Genomic DNA, 17,050 nt, shown 5'->3' on the forward strand with positions numbered 1-17,050 from the left:
TAGCTTTGGTTTGGTTGTTATTCCACAAGTAATAGCACTACAGCTGCATCTCCTTTGGGAACTGTTGGCTAAAGTCTATTAGATTATTTACATTCAAGAACCCAAGAGCATCAGCTTAGACAGGGTCATAAGAAAGTCATCCTTTAGCAGTCACCACAGAAAGCATGACTGCCTATGCTTGAGGCAGAGGTCCAAAAAAGGGGGAAAGAGAAAGTCAGGATTTAGCTTTCCAGCTTAGGTCTTCATCTCACCAGACAAGGGTGGAAATATAGGGAAACGGAGGGTGGTGCATCCACGCGGCAAACTTTTGAAACTCAGTTCTCCTTTATAGCCGTATCTAATGGAGCCGAATTTTCTTTGCATCCTAATGTAAGAAAAGAAAATGGTGAGGATCCATCGTATCAGAAGTGGGCAAGTGTTTCAAGGTCAAGAGTTGTATTCCTCTGGGCGGAGTGTTTGGACCACTTTGGCATACAAGTGGTATATAAATTAATAAATGACAATAATAATTATTATATTTGTGGCATTTCCCTTCCATTTATTCTCTTTGTCTCTCTTTCTCTCTTGAATGCATGCATGGACACGCATCCATTAAAAAGAAAACCACACAAGCACCCATCCTCTTTCCGCTTCATTTGTTCACCATCCTTCTAATGATTATACCATTCAGTCTACTCCACTTTCTTCCTTATGCGGCACAAAATGCAGTAACTGAGGGTCTGTTCTGACAAACCTGAAGTTAAGTTAAAATGAGAGTTTTACTATAGACTGATTTGGGGTTGAGTTTTCATCCTGGCCATCACTTTACTGTGTCAGTAAATATCAGTTCTCATACACAAAAACAAAAAACACGTCTCCATTTCATTGAAAGCTTAGGTACAGCCAGCCTTCATTTCAGTCACTGTGTACAGCAAACATGAAGAACTCAAGGCCTGCAGGACAAATGTGACCTTCCAGGTCTCTCTGTATGGCCCTCAGAACTTTCCCAAGACCACACACACCCAAGCCACACCCCTCATTGTCCCTTGAGTGGCTTTCTCTAGCTTGAAAGTGCCATTGAACTCTGATGATGCTTCTTGCTTGCCTAAATGGGAGAAAGAGTGAAGAAACTAGCCTACTGTGCAAAGGTGAAGTCTACATTTAATGCTATGCTTACTGTACTTTTGCCTCTGGCCAGCCATCACTAGTATATGGCCCCTAGAAGGGAATGTGGCTATCAGTCTTTATAGGATAACCACAAGTGGCAAAGCCTAGCATTACGTACCCAAGTGTGGGGGACTTCAGGTATAAAGAGCAAGGATGAAAAGAACAGAAGGAGGAAGAGGGGAATAAAGACTTGGAGCTATTTCTGTGTAGTGGAGTGTGAATGCTACCAATGAACTAAGAAGTGCACAAACTAGAGCTGTGCTGGAAATTTCATGAATGTCTTTTCTGGTTTTTGGAGGGGTGGGTGGAGGTGAAACAAAAGCTTTCTGGAAAACCATGGAACTGAAGAAGATATTTTTTTTCCTGAAGTCTTCAGGAGGGATTGCCACTTCCCTCACTTGATGATCAGGGTGGGGAAACCTTTTGTAACCTAAAGGCCACCTTCCTGAATGGACCACCTTCCAAGGGCCACATGCCAGGGGTGGAGCAACAGATGTGACTATTTGTCCGGACTCTACAGTCAGAGGTTCTGCAAGTCCATCTGCCCATCCAGACAAGCAAGAGATATTGTCACAGGTCAAGGACACATTCTAGCCAGACACAAGACCTGGAGGAGGTCATGGAGGGCCCAAGATAAAGGGGTGTGCGGGTGTGTTGTTTTTCCATATGTTGTTTTGGCTTCTTGCTTTTTAATGAGGCTTACTGAGTGCTGGTCAGCTTCTCAGAATGAGTTTTGAAGGATAAGAAAAACGCAAACACTATGCAGGATTGCAGGAAAGGGAAATTGCTTTTAGAAACCGAGTGAGAAATAATGGTGTGCATGTTGGAAATGGCCTGGGTGGTGTCTAATTTTTAAAAGAGAGACGCTAGGGTGTGAATTAACCATTGGTGAGACTTAGAATGTCTTTAATAGTTCCAACAGGGAGAAGGAGCTAAGGTTCCCTGGAGGTGCCAGTCTGCTGCTTGTTTGCATTGTTCTCTTCTGGGCTTTGTTTACATTTAACTCTTCTTACTCCTCCCTCCCTGTCTCTCTCTGCAGACAATAATTTTATTGCACAGAGAGAAAGAAACACCACACCCAGCAGGTAGAAATGGGGCTAACGGCTTCTCTTGGTCAGAAATCTGTGCATGCTTCTTGCAACCTTTGACAATGATCTTCATCCTATCCTGGACCCCAGAAACCCACCCACGATGAATTTTAGGCTGCAGGTCTATACATATTTTGCTAGCTGCTGCAATGAGAATATCTGTCAACTTCAGTTTCTCATTTTTCCTATCTCAAGTTCAGTTCTCCACATTCCCACATCAGTTTGCAAGGTATTTTTTTAAATCCTCCTGAAAGTTCATCAGCATGTCTGGGTGGATTTCTCCTAATATACAGAATTTTATCTAATATGCACATTTTTGCTAACTAATTTCACCTAATATAATGGATTTTTGTATGTTACTTTCACCGCCGCATGCAAACAAATACATGCACCCTTTACCCTAGTATGTGCATTTTTCTACACACTATTTGGCTGGAGAAGTGCGTTGCAAAATTCAGAGACATGCTGATTTCAAAGGATGGTTGTGTGTTTGTGTGTTGTTTCAAAAAGTGTGAATTGGGTAGGTTCACCTTTAAAGACAAACTAAATTGAATTTCTCCCCCATCCCTACCTGTGAGTAAACCCAGAGGGCACAGTGAGACTTGCTTCTGTTCAAATGTGCATAGCATGGCTCTACAATTGCTGCTTCAAAGAGAGACAGCTTGTTTCTTTTCTCCCTACCTTCTGTAAATCCCATCATTCTGTCCAGTGGAACACACAAATGAAACTCAGTTTGGATAGAATCTATATAAAAGTGCTGCTACATCAACTGCTGTTGTAAATCATCAGAACCTTCAATGATCTGTGTTAAGATATCCATGTAAACAGATTAAGATGTATTCCATAAACTACTTAATCTACAACCCTAAGCACTTGAAAAGGCAAAGGGTTTCACACATTAAGTAAAGCACAAGCCACTTTCTAGCTATGTTGTTTATGGAACATGTGCATGTGTGGTGTGTGTGTGTGTGTGTGTGTGTGTGTGTGTGTCACATTACAACTTCATGATTTCCATTTGTTTTCTGCATAAAATGTCATGTGATTTGGTATGGCATTCATAGAAATAGTCTGCAAATGCATGTTGGCATTGATTGCTTTCCAGCCACCAAAACCAGCTGACACTAAAATGTTTTATGGTTCAATGGGTTTGTGGTTGTTGTTTTTTAATTAAGTGCAGACTTAAGCCATAAAGTTAGGGAAATTAATACACTGCAAAGCATGATTGGGAATGGGCATAGCTCAGTGTTGAAGCACATGGCTTTGAATGCAAAAAAATCCCTGACACCTCCAGTAGACTGGGAAAACCTTCTGCCAGAGACCCTCAAAGGAAACTGTCTTATACTGCATCATATTAATCTCATTCTGCATTGCCTCCACCAAGGAAAACCAATGTAGTATCTTCTAGATGTTCTTGGACTCCAGCTCTCATCAGTCCAATAGTCTGGGGTGATGGGAGTTGTGCAATAAACACAGGCAATAAGAGCAGATTAATGTCAAAACCATACAAAATAGACACCCATGGCAGAGAGCTGTTCAGTTGGAATAGCTTGTAGGAACAAAAAATATATAAGGAAAGGGCTGCTGGATGAGTCCAATGGCCCATCCAGTTCAGTATCATGTTCTCATAGTGGCCAACCAGATTTGGGGGGGGGGGTGTTCCCAGAAAGTACAGGTGGGTGGACATTGATTTATTTTTTACATTTTTAGATGTATATCTGAAAAGCGTTAATGGGTGAAGAAGTCCAATGTGGTTGCTACTGTGGTTCTGTATGTTTAAAAATGAAAAATGGGCACCGTTTTCATTTGTTGTGTTTAGGGTGGGCCCTTCTAGTGGAGCCTTTTCTCACTTGCAGCTTAAAATCAGGGTGCAGAGCAGAGAAAAGGAAGAGAAGCAGGGACCCTGACTGAGGGAGGAGCCGCCATTTGCCCTCCCTCAACTGTTGCCTAGTAACAGTCATTCCATCAGGCTACCTGAACTGTTTGCATCACAGCTGGACTTTGTTAGAACTATATCTTTAAGAAGTGGCACTGAGGTTGCTTTTTCTCTTTTTCCTTCTCCCTCCATTTCCCTTTTTCCTTCTGTGTCCTGTCTTTTAGGCTGTAAGCCTGAAGGCAGGAGCTGTTCTACTACGGAACAGGTGAGCTACTCTGAGAGACTTTTTTTGCTTAAATGGCAAAATAAAAGTGCTATCTGCATAAATAAATGTCATATTCAAAGGGTTTTTAATGTTTTATTTTGCTTTCTTCTCTTCTCTTCCCTTCCTGGCCCCCCTCCCCGCCCATTTTGTGATAGCTTCCCTTGACAACAGTGCACCAAACAGCCCTATGAGATTCCAACCTGCCCTTATGTTTTCTCCACTGTCCCACTGTTAACAATGTGTGCCGAAATCTATGACCTCAAGTAGGGACACAAGGGTCTGTTATTACTATTTCAGCTACCAATAAACCCCAAGCACGGGTAAGTTTGACCTTATACAGCATGTGCAGATTTATTTGGAGGCGTTTGGGAATGCCACCTGCTCGCATGCCCTTTTAACTATATCCACACAAAGCATTTGTCTAACCACACACAGTCACCACAGTCCTTAACGCTTTACAAGAGGCTTCTTGTATTTAAGGTCACAGACAGCCCGCACAGACACAACACCCCGTCCCGGTCCTTCCCTTGGCTCGTGATGAACCAAATACGCAAAAGAGACAACTGGTCTAATAAAGCCGCTGCAAAATGATTCAGATTTTTATGGAGACAGTGCAGTGAAGTTTCTTATGATGGTTTGCTTGATGAACACCTGAGAGTGGAGGACAGAGTGCTGGCCAGCCTGAATTTGTATGCATAAAAACCAGGAAAAGAAAACAACAATAAGGTCATGTCTATGTTTATGTGTATGACCATTTTTCTTTCATAATCTTTGTAGGTCGCTTTGAGATTCTTTGTAAAAAGAAGAAGTGATGAATGAATAATAATGATGATTATTAACTAATAGAAGTAAATAAATAATGTAAACTACCCAAATAGTTCTAATTTGCACTAGACAATCTCACAAACAATTTTTCAATAGGGTTTCAATAGTTTTATGACCACAGAATTTGGCTACTTGAACTGGTTCTAAAACCAATGCAAATATTTGTCACTAAAGTACAGTATTTTTCTGTGTATAAGATGATTTTTTTATTATTTAAAAATATTTAAAATTGGGGGTTATCTTATACATGGATAGTGCAGAGGGGGGACGGGCAATTGGTGGCAACCGCGAGCAGAAGATTGTCAGCGGTGATTGTTCAGGTGATTGGTGTCTGCGGCAAGGCCTGCTGGCGATTGGCTGCTGCTATGGCCATTGGGCGGGTGATTAGCAGCTGCGGCAAGGCCTGCTGGCAATTGGCTGCTGCTGCAGCAATTGGGTTGGCGATTGGCGGCGGCTGGCGGCGAGCGGGAAGACGATTGGTGGCTTTGGCGAGTTGTGCGATTGGCAGTGGCGGTCAGGCAGGCAATCCCCCCCCCCAAAAAAAGCTCAAAAACTCTGGGCAATCTACCCCCATTTCCTTAATTTGGTAAATAGGGGTTTTCTTCTACACAGGGGTGTGTTAAACACAGAAAAACACAGTACTATGTGTTAAAATTAAGGAAGTTCTTTCCATCGCTCTTTTCCATTTCTGATTTATTGGTGCAAGAGGGCGTGATGCAGCCAAACTCAAAATCCCACTGAAGGCACCTTGAAGTCCCACTGATTTCAAAGGTAGAGCTTTAAACATGTGCTTGGCTTTTGCCTGGATGCTCCAAATGGCAGCCATTACACTTGGAGCTTTGCACAATATGGACCACCCTGACCATCTGGAGAGCATACCCTTCTGCTGGCAGATAGGGCTGCCTTGGGAACTCTGCACGTGAGCTGAATGTGCTGAGAATGTGCCAGAGTGTCTACGGAGGAGGAGGGAAGAACCTTTCCCAGTTCATTGTCCCATATTCACTTCTAGGCAAACTTCCAGAGGTCACATGGCAGTGGTGGGAAGCGCCAAATGCAAAGGTGGGCGGAGCAATGGCAATGGATACAAATGCAGGCTAATTTCTATACACACATGCACACACCTCTCTCTCTATACTCCAAACAAGAGTCATTAATAGAGTTCAAGAACATATTCACATCCTCTCACCGAGGATGTCAAACCGCTCAACCATCCCGATTTGAGCGGGACATCTGGAATTAAATAATAATAATAATAATAATAATAATAATAATAATAATAATAATAATAATAATTTATTTGTACCCCGCCCATCTGGCTGGGTCTCCCCAGCCACTCTGGGTGGTTTCCAACAAAGATTAAAAATACATTAAAATGTCACACATTAAAAATTGCCCTGAACAGGGCTGGCTTCAGATGTCTTCTAAATGTCAGGTAGTTGTTTATCTCTTCGACATCTGATGGGAGGGCGCCACAGGGCGCCACTACCAAGAAGGCCCTCTGCCTGGTTCCCTGTATCTTGGCTTCTCACAGTGAGGGAACCACCAGAAGGCCCTTGGCGCTGGACCTCAGTGTCCAGGCAGAACGATGGGGGTGGAGACGCTCCTTCAGGTATACTGGGATGAGGCCATCCCGGCTTCTGACTGGATCCCAGAATGTCCCATTTTTTGGTCCGGCACTGGGGCATGATTCAACTAGCTCCCATGAGAGCTTGGGACCAAAGAAAAAACTGAGTTGCTTCATGGATGTTTTAGCTGAGATTCCTGTATTGCAGGGGGTTGGACTAGATGACCTCAGGACACTTTCCAACTCTACGATTCTATGAGTGTCCCTATCTGGATCACTGGGATGTTGGAGGATATGGGGTGTGGAGCAAGGCCAGTGCAGGGCTTGTGGCCTGGGAAGTGTGACACCCTAAAAAAAATGGCAGCCTTTCTGGAACATTCTAAGGTAGCTGATTTAAGAAAAAGACCTAAAGCGATTGGCCAAAGATAGTGGGTTTCTATTCTTAGCTGCTATTTTTCTCCTACTCCCAAGTACTTACAAGATGATATTCCTGCCCTGCCAGTCCCGGCTACAGTGTATTCTGGGTCTGTGAACTGCCATTTTAAATTTCTCAGAATGCCCCTGTTGTAGCATTGCTCCAATGCACTGTGGGGAATTTTAAAGGGAGACTCAGAGCGACCGGCCACCACTTCGAACTGAGCCAGTGGCCAGGAATCCACTAACTTAGGAGGGGGCCCTTCAAAGGACAATTTCTCAAAGATCCCCACAAAACTGAGAAGAGTTTGCTTGCGGAAAGTATCTCAGATATGAGCATAAAATCTCTTTGTTTCCATTGTCATTTATAAAATGGGACTAACCATGTTGAAAATGCTAGCTCAGTGTTAACCGCCCCCCCCCAAAAAAAAACAACTGGTCTCATGCTAGAGAAGCCATAACATTTTCCAAATCTGTGCCTAGACTGTGTTTAATCTCTAGTAGGAAAGATTTTCTATTTACCACATGCTCGGGTGCTTTGCTTCACCAAAACATTCAACAGACAGAAATAGTACCTCATGCACACATACTGTTCCTATCTGTTAAATGTTTTGGGGAAGCAAAGTACAGTGGTACCTCGGGTTAAGAACTTAATTCGTTCCAGAGGTCCATTCTTAACCTGAAACTGTTCTTAACCTGAAGCACCACTTTAGCTAATGGGGCCTCCCGCTGCTGCCGTGCCACCGCCATGCGATTTCTGTTCTCATCCTGAAGCAAAGCTCTTAACCCGAGGTACTATTTCTGGGTTAGCGGAGTCTGTAACCTGAAGCGTCTGTAACCCAAAGTACCACTGTACCTGAGTGTAACAACAGAGAAACAAGAACAATTATCAAGAAAAATTGAACCATCTGACAGTGATGGTCATTCTTCTGGAGGGCAAGATAAGCCTTGGAACATGCGCTGGAGAAAATTCCCAATGTTTACTAAAATGAAAACTGATTAAAATGACAATAAAAATAACATTCCTTACAAAGGCATACTGAATATGGTTCCTCACAAGTTGTCTCAAAGAACCATTTTCCCATGAGACAGGGTCGGGTTCCCCCTCATTGTTATTTTCCTCAGAATGCAGCCAGACATATTAAAATGTATAGGCTTCTGAAACAAGCTAGCTTTTTAATGAGAAAATGCAAAGCTTGAGAATAGCAGCATTCTTGTGTCCCGTGAGACAATTCCTTTACAGAGTGGGCATCATTGTTGCCTTTACTGTAAGTTACATTTTGTTGTTGACGAAGCAAGAGGAGGGAGGCAGGGCAGTCAAAATATGCTGATATATGAAAGGAAGATTTCAGGTCCAACAATGCTGCTCCCCGACATTGAGGTGCGAGCAAAACCAAATGTCTAGCATTTGAAGAAGCCAAAACAATAAAGGAAACTGCAGCTGTCTCTACGCGATGTCAGAAAACAGGTGTGATTCAAGTCTCCATACCAGGGCAATCATATTGATCTGCCGATGATGCACATCTGAGGCGCATATGGGACCGTTATGACCTGTTATGAGGTTTGCTTCCAGGAATATGGGCTGTTAAAGCTGCCCCTGTAATAGCAAATACTTTCTAGAATTGGGATAAACATTTTGCCCAGTGGATCAATATGAAGCCGAGGTGAAGCATGATCAAGGTGAAGCTTCAGTGAGAGAACGTGAACCATTCTCCAGAGCAAACAACCCTCCGTTTTATCCACACTGATCCCACACACTGGCTCAGTCCTTGACCTGATGTAACCAAGTGCTTTGCTACATGTGTGAACTGGGGAGAGGGAGTGATCTTTTCTCGAATTGCCAGAATGCTGTAAAGAATGAAGGCAGGTAAATTTTAATTTTAATTTTTTTGTTACTCCATCCTGTTGGCCTAGTTTTCTGCTGTTCTGTCCCTGACTATGTTTGCCACCAATTACCGTATGTCTTGTATTCTAATTACATTACTTTTCTCCTTGCAGACCAAGATAAGCTGGTGACACCAAAAACCACAAAATTTCCAACAGATGACATTTAAATTAGGGCCATGATGATGCAGAGTTTTAGTCTGCCTAATTTTTCATTTAATATGGCATATGAAATGGCATATAAAATCTTTCGAGTTTATATATGTTTGTACACAAATTGCAATGGCTTTCAGGTATCATCTATCTATCATCTATCCAGTATCCAACATGGAATTAAAGCTGAGATCCTGGGCCCCCAAATGCATTTCATTTCATACTTAGCACCAACAGGAAATACACAAGTAAAAGTTAACTGTATTCCCATCACTTCCATCCAACACCCTCTCATCTTGGGAACCAGGTGCCTTCCAGATGTTGTGGTGTCTGGGGTTTATGGGAGGGCACCATATTTGCAAAGGGTGTCATAGATAGAGTTCTACAGGGTTATGCAAGATGAGGGTCTGTTAGGATCAAACACAGTGCTTTCTTCTAGGGAGGGAAAAGGTGCCAGTACTCACCATGAAGTTGTTATGGTAAGTGCCACATTTTAAACCAGTGCTTTTCTTCTAGAAAAGAGGCAGTAGCGTACCATTGAGTAGTGGTAGGGACACGGGTGGCACTGTGGTCTGAACCACTGAGCCTCTTGGGCTTGTCTATCAGAAGGTCAGTGGTTCGAATCCCCGCAATGGAGTGAGCTCCTGTTGCTTTGTCCCAGCTCCTGCCAACCTAGCAGTTTGAAAGCACACCAGTGCAAGTAGATTAATAGGTACCACTGTGATGGGAAGGTAAACAGCATTTCCGTGCACTCTGGTTTCCGTCATGGTGTCCCGTTGTGCCAGAAGTGGTTTAGTCATCCTGGCCACATGACCCAGAAAGCTGTCTGTGGACAAACGCCGGCTCCCTTGACCTGAAAGCAAGATGAGTGCTGCAACCCCATAGTCACCTTTAACTGGACTTAACAGTCCAGGGGTCCTTTAATTTTTACCATTGAGTACCCCCAGAAAAAAAAACACTGACTGGTATAGTAACTGTATGACTACTTCCCAGTTCAAATATTTCCTTGGCCACAAATTTGACTTAAGTCAGAAAGTGGCCTTAAGTCAACATGGCACTGGATATCCCACCCACAACATCTGGATATCAATACCAGCTCACTTTGCCCAGATCTTGCAGTACATTATTGGGGTGCTGTGTGTGCAGTGCTCTGAGCCAAATATGCAGAACAAAAGGGGGTGCAGTGAGGTCTGTAATCAGCCTCAGGTCACAAGAGACCCTTTTGCATCTACATCCGTTGTGACTTTGAGCAGAGGGTAGAAAGCCAGCGAGCTTATCCGACTTTCTCAATGGCTTATTACAGTGGTACCTCGGGTTAAGAACTTAATTCGTTCTGGAGGTCCGTTCTTAACCTGAAACTGTTCTTAACCTGAGGTACCACTTTAGCTAATGGGGCCTCCTGCAGCCGGCGTGCTGCCTCCTCACAATTTCTGTTCTCATCCTGAAGCAAAGTTCTTAACCCGAGGTTCTATTTCTGGGTTAGCGGAGTCTGTAACCTGAAGCGTCTGTAACCCGAGGTACCACTTTATTTCCTTAGAACATAAGGCAGAGATCGCCAACCAGGCGCCCTCCAGCTGTTCTAGACTACAATTCCCACCAGCCTCAGCTCTGGAGGGCCCCAGGTTGACTTCCCTTGGGGGATGGCGTAAGGCTCAATCGGAGAGGCAGGACGTTTCAGCGGCAATATTTACAAGCCTGATTCATAAGGAAACGAGCAAAGTTTCAAAAGAGTCAGTGTCTGGGAAAACACCACCCGCTACGTGCGCGTGTGTTTTTAAGGGAAGCCAGAATAAATAAATAAAATATCCGGCTTTGTCAAAACCGTGCGGGAACACCGGGATCCATCCTAGACTCTGCCGCTACCTGTTTTCGACAGGAATCCCGCATTTTTAACGACGGTTCCTGCAGAAGCCTGGCTTGTTTTATTCCTTCCTGTCCGTGCATAACGGCATCTGCCATAAGAGGGCGCTCATCAGGCGTGCTATTGAGAAAGGGGGGAAAGGGAGAGCGCGGCTGAACTGATTTGGGGAACGGGGTGAGACGGGGAGGGGGCGCGCGGCGGAGGATGCAAAGAAGCTTCTGAAATTATCAAAATGCCCCGGAGCTCGGCAATAAAGATTATAATGACTATACTCCCCACCACCACCACCACCAGCACCACCCAAATATGTATATATATAAATTGCAAGGAAGAGGTCAGTCATTTACCAGTCTGGTTGTGAATGGGTGTGACGGGGGGAGGGGGGGATATGCCTCGGCGTGGTATTGTGATTCATGCCCATTTTTCAAAGGCGGGACCGTGGCCCAGTCTGAGGCACCCAAACAACTGTCTTCTAATATTAGCACGGCTGTATTTCTAGATCTATTATAGTCTGTCCAGACAGATCCCATTGTAATGGGATCTTTTATTAAAAGATTAGCACTATCTCCTGCAGTTGGTGGAAAAAAATCTGTTATCACTGAGTTATTTGCAGTTGTAGGAAGGGGGGTTGGTGGGGGGGCAGAGAGAGAGAGAGACTTGGGGATGGAGGGGGGAAGAAGGGGCAGACGGGGGGGGATAAAGGGGGGAGTCTGAAGTAGGATCGGCCGGACTTCGGTACAAATCCCAGTGACTTGGCAGTAAGCAAGAATGTTTGCCTGCATTTTTTGCTGTCTGTTGCCCTCTTGGTAAGGGCCGGGTACTGGACGAGGCTCGGAGGAGGTGGGCTTTTTTTATTGTTGTTTTTAAAGAGGCGGATTTTTGAATCAACACTCCCCATTTTTTTCCCGTTAAGTAATCGTTTGGTATAAAAGGAAATATCGCCTACTCAGTTTCATTCAGCGGTGCCAAAAAATGTTATTATAAATGAGTCCGCCAACTCTTCTTGAAAGAAGCCGAGAAGAATGCCAGACAGCGCTTAATAGACTAGCAACGCTGCAAAAGTTCATTAGGCCTGTTGCAATCGCGTCCGTCCCGTCTCTGCGCCTCCCCCGTCGTAGAGGAGGATGGCTTATTATTTTATTCTTCGGGAAGAGGGACCGCCTACGTCGCCTCCCCATCGCCAGTCCCTTCTCCTTCTTCTTTTTCTTCTCCTTCCTCCTCTCCACCGCCGCCACCACCTTCCATTGCAACTCCAAATACTCCAGACGCCCCCAAGTGAAAAGACTCACACTTGGGTATTGAACCGGGCATTAAACTTTGATTTGTTTTTGACGAGTCCCAGAGAGGGCGAAATATGTGCGCGCCAGACACTTAACTACTGTTTGGAGGTGTGAGGGTTAGAGATTTATGAGTAGCCACAACATCTGGGGCGCGGGGCTGGTGGTGGGGAGACGGCGGGAGGGGTGGGGAGACCGTGCAATACTCTTTCCCCCCCTCCCCGTCCAAACACTTCCAGGGAGAGGGGCGCAGGAGAGACAGACAACGAGGACAACGCCAAGGCTTCGTCTTTTTCCTCTCGGGAGGAAAACTTCGTGGCTGCTCAGTCGCCGTCTAGCTCAGCTGCACCTCCTTACAAGCATATATCTCTGCACACAATTCTCTTCCGTTCCAAACGCAATCGATGTTTTGCAACTCGCATATCACCCCCCCCCCCCGGCCAGGTTGGGTTGGGAAGGGGCTAGGGAACTAGGGTGGGAAAAGCAGGCGCTGCAAACCAGCGAAATGGGCTTTCGAAACAGACTCCCTAAGAAGTAGGGTCTCCTGTCTAAAGCGCCTCTCTCCCCGTTCTTTTCCCTGCGCCCTGGTTTATTAGCGGAGTCAGGGGGTGCCCTTATAAGCTTCCCCCCCTTTTATTTTAAGGCTGCTAGAAACTGTTGCTGTTGGCTTCAGACACACGCACACAAACCACCACAACAACGAACGCTCCTTCCTTCCTGCTACCGCAGACGGTAAGAAAGGTGAGGCGAGTCCCTTTGGGTAGGTAGGGTCGGTCTACCCGCCAGTGTGGCGAGTGGAGTGCCTGGCTTGCGGAGCGTAAAGACTAGATGGGCGCGCGTGTCTGTGTGTGCCCGCGCGCGCACCTAAAAAAAGGGGGGGGTCGGATCATTGGAAAGGGTTTCACACTGATTCGCACTCAACTTTTTAAAATCTCCAACACTCTTCCCCCCCCCCACCTCCGAACACACACAGACACTCTCGCGCGCACACACACATTAGGAGACCGCCCACCGCAGAGCTAAGACCCCATAGATTTAAAGAGAGGCAGCATTCAGAGCCTGACGTTCATTCAATAAGCAGGCTTGTCTGTCTGGCGTGCTCTTTCGTTTCCCTCGTCTTCCTCCTGCTACTTGAGAGGTTGCGTCTTCTCTTTCCGCTGGAGGGAAATAACTAAGGATGTTAAACCAGAGAATCTTCCCGGGCATGGTTTTTCTCCTGCTGTTTTTCTGCCACTTCATGGAAGATCAAACAGCACAGGGTAAGATGCGCTTTTACGCCTTTTTAATGTGCAGATGTGCCTATTCTGTCATCCGCCTGCCTAGAGAGAGTCTGTCTGTCTACCCTTTCTACCTTCTTCCCCCACGCTTTTCTCCAGAGACTCTCCCGTCAGATGAGCTGACTGTGGAACTCAACGGGGCATGCCTCTGAGCAGACATGTCTGGCATTTTGCATGTCTACGGCTGCCGTCTCGGACATAAATAAACAAGTCCGTTCAACTCGCACTGGGACTTACTTTTTTGGGTGGAAACGTGCTTAGGATCGCTCTGCGCGGGCTCCTTTGCACAAATGGCGCAGAGGTGACAGGGCGACCCGCGTTTGGCCGGGTGCATCGGGCAGAGAAGCTAGGCGCAATCATCATTAAAATCTTGATTGCCTTCATCATCATTAGCTCTAGCCCCTGTCTCAATAGCTTTTATCTTGCATCCCTAACGCGCTGCAGCTTAAATGAGCCGCTGCACCAGCTCAGAACTTTTCTGAGTTCGACCACCACGGAGGTCTGGTTTGGAACATGTGTGAATCTGTGTGTGCTCCCGCGCGCGCCTGAGAGAGAGGAAGGGAGGGAGGGAGAGGCCGTGCAGTTTTGTTTTTGTTGTTGCAGCTTTTTGGTAAGGTTGCTGTTTTATTTGCTAAAATCATCTTGGCGCGACGAGGATGGGAATATGGACTCCGAAAGGAACTCATTATTATAGCTCACACTCCTAGAGGAAAAGAGTTTTTTCAAGTTTGGATAATTGTTTTATGTGCCCCTGCTTCCCTCCAGTTTTATGCCATCCTGTGAACTTTGGCAAAGGATATCTTAGGGTGATTTTTTTTATATAAAAAAGCAACCCACAATGTAACCACGTATGTAAAAGCGTTTCGCCCCATCTCCACTCCAGTATTGATTAGATGTAGATTGAGGGGTTATTAGGGTACTTCTACAGTTTAGACTTGGGGCATTTATTTCTGTTTCCTTTGTTAATGATTATGCCTCCCTTGGTGCTATATTACAACCTTAGACTGACAGCAGCTAAAATACGATAATTATTATTACCATTACTCTTTTGAAGTTTTGAGGCGGATAGATTTGGTGCTTGGGACCACGTTAGGCGTGTGTGTGTGTGTGTGTGTGTGTGATTTCCTTCTGAATTCTTTGCTCTGGCAAAATTCCCATATGGATAAAGAAGCAGAATCGATTGCCACTGGGTGTTTGGAGGAGTCACATTGGTGGTTCACGAGGGACTGCCCCCCCTCCCCCCAATTCTTCAATCTCAGAGAATGGAGCGACAGGTCTAATCAGTGTTCTTGGTTCGGATCCAGAAGCAGCAGCAGCAGACAGCCGCAAGGTTGTTGTTGTGGGTAACCGTGTGTTTGTGCGCGCGTATGTTCCCCCAATTGTTTTTCTCTAGTAAACCCGTGTAAACTTGTGTAGCTTAATCCGATTCTTCTCCGCTTCCCTCCTCCTGCGCTTAGCAGTACGCGTGCACCCTTCGGTCTCTCACTCCTCCACTACAAGCCATCTAGTTCTTCTATTGATGAAATCAGCAAAGTTTGATGATTTCGAAAGACTACGGTTTTATCATCGCTGCTACCACCGTTGCCAAATCCTATACTTTGGGTGGAGGAACGGGAAAGACTGTAGTGAAATTTCCCCGTCGGTTGTGTGCGCGCCAACTTTTATGTATGAATTAAGCAAGGGGGTGGAGTGTGGGATGGACAAATGAGGGGGAGATAATAAGCGTCATTTTTTTCTTATGATCTTCTCCTTCCTTTTTTTAAAAAAAAAATTAATAATAATAATAATAATTCCTGAGATCTATTTCGCACCCTTGCCACGTGCAATCAAGTCTTTTCGGGCCCCCACCCTACCCTACACGCCACACTCCCCTCCAAAGCTACAGCGCTTTCTCCATATGGAAAAGTAAGACGTCAAATTGGCTTGATCAGGTTATTGGAATAGCGCTTCCATTTGGTCCAGAGGAGAAGCTTCAGGTTATGAAACCGGACAAATAAAAAGTAAACAGTCTAGTAAAAGTCAATGAAAGCCGCACGTGTTGTGTCTGGGTCACTGGTAACTGACATTGATATGGCTGGGTCTCTCTCTCTCTCTCTCCCTCTCTCTTTCTGAATGCAGCTGGGAATTGCTGGCTCCGGCAAGCCAGGAACGGCCGCTGCCAGGTCCTCTACAAAAATGGTCTCAGCAAGGAGGAGTGCTGTAAAACCGGCAGGCTTACCACTTCTTGGACCGAGGAGGACGTCAGCGATCACGTGCTTTTCAAGTGGATGATTTTCAGCGGGGGTGCCCCGAACTGTATCCCTTGCAAAGGTGGGGGCCTCTAAAAATAAAAATAGGAAAGGACTGCATTTCTTCGCCAGGGGTGTTCACATGTTGCATTCAATGAGTTGTGTGACAGCTTTGTACCTGTGTCCAGTGTAACATGTGAATGAATCTGTTAAGTTGCACAGTGCGGAGTCAGACACCATTGGTCCACACTGACCAGTAGTGTTTGCTCTGACCAGCAGTGCTTCTCTCTCCAAGGTCACACAGGCAGAACATTTTCCCCAGTCCTGCAACCTGAGAACTCTTCTTATCCCTGAAGCAGTCAGAGGTTGTGCTTGAGTTCTTCTGCATAGAAAGCTCTAAAACTGAGTTGCCGCCCCTTCCTAGGAAGGTGGAGACTTCTCACCCCACCCACCACAGCTTCGTAATTTGTGCCAAGGCTCAGAGCCCAGGCATCTGTTTTCAGTGCCGTGGGCTCAATCCTTTTCCACCCTGAGATCATCTGGTGAAGGGCGGGTTATATGCTGAATAACTAACTAACCATGTGATACATGTAGCAAGGCAGAAGATATTAAAGTGTCCCTGAGCTGGTAAGGGACGCGGCTGGCGCTGTGGGTTAAACCACAGAGCCTAGGACTTGTCGATCAGAAGGTCGGCGGTTCGAACCCCATGACGTGGTGAGCTCCTGTTGCTCGGTCCCTGCTCCTGCCAACCTAGCAGTTCGAAAGCACGTCAAAGTGCAAGTAGATAAATAGGTACCACTCTGGCGGGAAGGTAAACGGCATTTCCGTGTGCTGCTCTGGTTTGCCAGAAGCGGCTTAGTCATGCTGGCCACATGACCCAGAAGCTGTACACTGGCTCCCTCAGCCAATAAAGCGAGATGAGCGCCGCAACCCCAGAGTCGGTCTCAACTGGACCTAATGGTCAGGGGTCCCTTTACCTTTGCCTGAGCTGGTACAGAGTGCATTTGCCTTGCCGTTTGTTGACTAGCAAGAGCCCTACAGTAACAGAGAGGGCTTCCAGATCTCAGGTTGGTGTCTCTAGACAGTCTGCCATCCAGTGTCTCCTTCTCTACAAGAAAATAAATGCATTGACCGTAACAGCTTCTCCTTATAATAGACGTGGCTATTTTATTTTATTTTTGAAGGAGAGTTCCTG

The 17,050-nt window shown here is 45.7% G+C and overlaps 1 protein-coding gene and 1 long non-coding RNA gene across 3 annotated transcripts in view; one reads left to right on the forward strand and one right to left on the reverse strand.

Annotated features, from left to right (window-relative positions):
* Positions 1-14,126, reverse strand: LOC128423332 (uncharacterized). The gene is made up of 2 exons (XR_008332725.1): positions 13,865-14,126; positions 1-364 (listed from the first exon to the last, which is right to left on the reverse strand). It is a non-coding gene; the product is annotated as an uncharacterized LOC128423332 (long non-coding RNA).
* The window catches only part of FST (follistatin), an 18,913-nt gene continuing 15,204 nt past the window's right edge, over positions 13,342-17,050 (forward strand). Inside the window, exons 1-2 of one of the 2 annotated variants that reach the window (XM_053408373.1) lie at positions 13,342-13,609; positions 15,746-15,937. In XM_053408373.1, coding sequence (XP_053264348.1) covers positions 13,528-13,609; positions 15,746-15,937 — 274 coding nt within the window. In that variant the 5' untranslated portion in view covers positions 13,342-13,527. The remainder of the gene's footprint in view (positions 13,610-15,745; positions 15,938-17,050) is intronic. The other variant, XM_053408372.1, reaches the window with a different exon arrangement.

This window comes from Podarcis raffonei, chromosome 11, assembly GCF_027172205.1.
Source record: "Podarcis raffonei isolate rPodRaf1 chromosome 11, rPodRaf1.pri, whole genome shotgun sequence".
Taxonomy (NCBI): domain Eukaryota; kingdom Metazoa; phylum Chordata; class Lepidosauria; order Squamata; family Lacertidae; genus Podarcis; species Podarcis raffonei.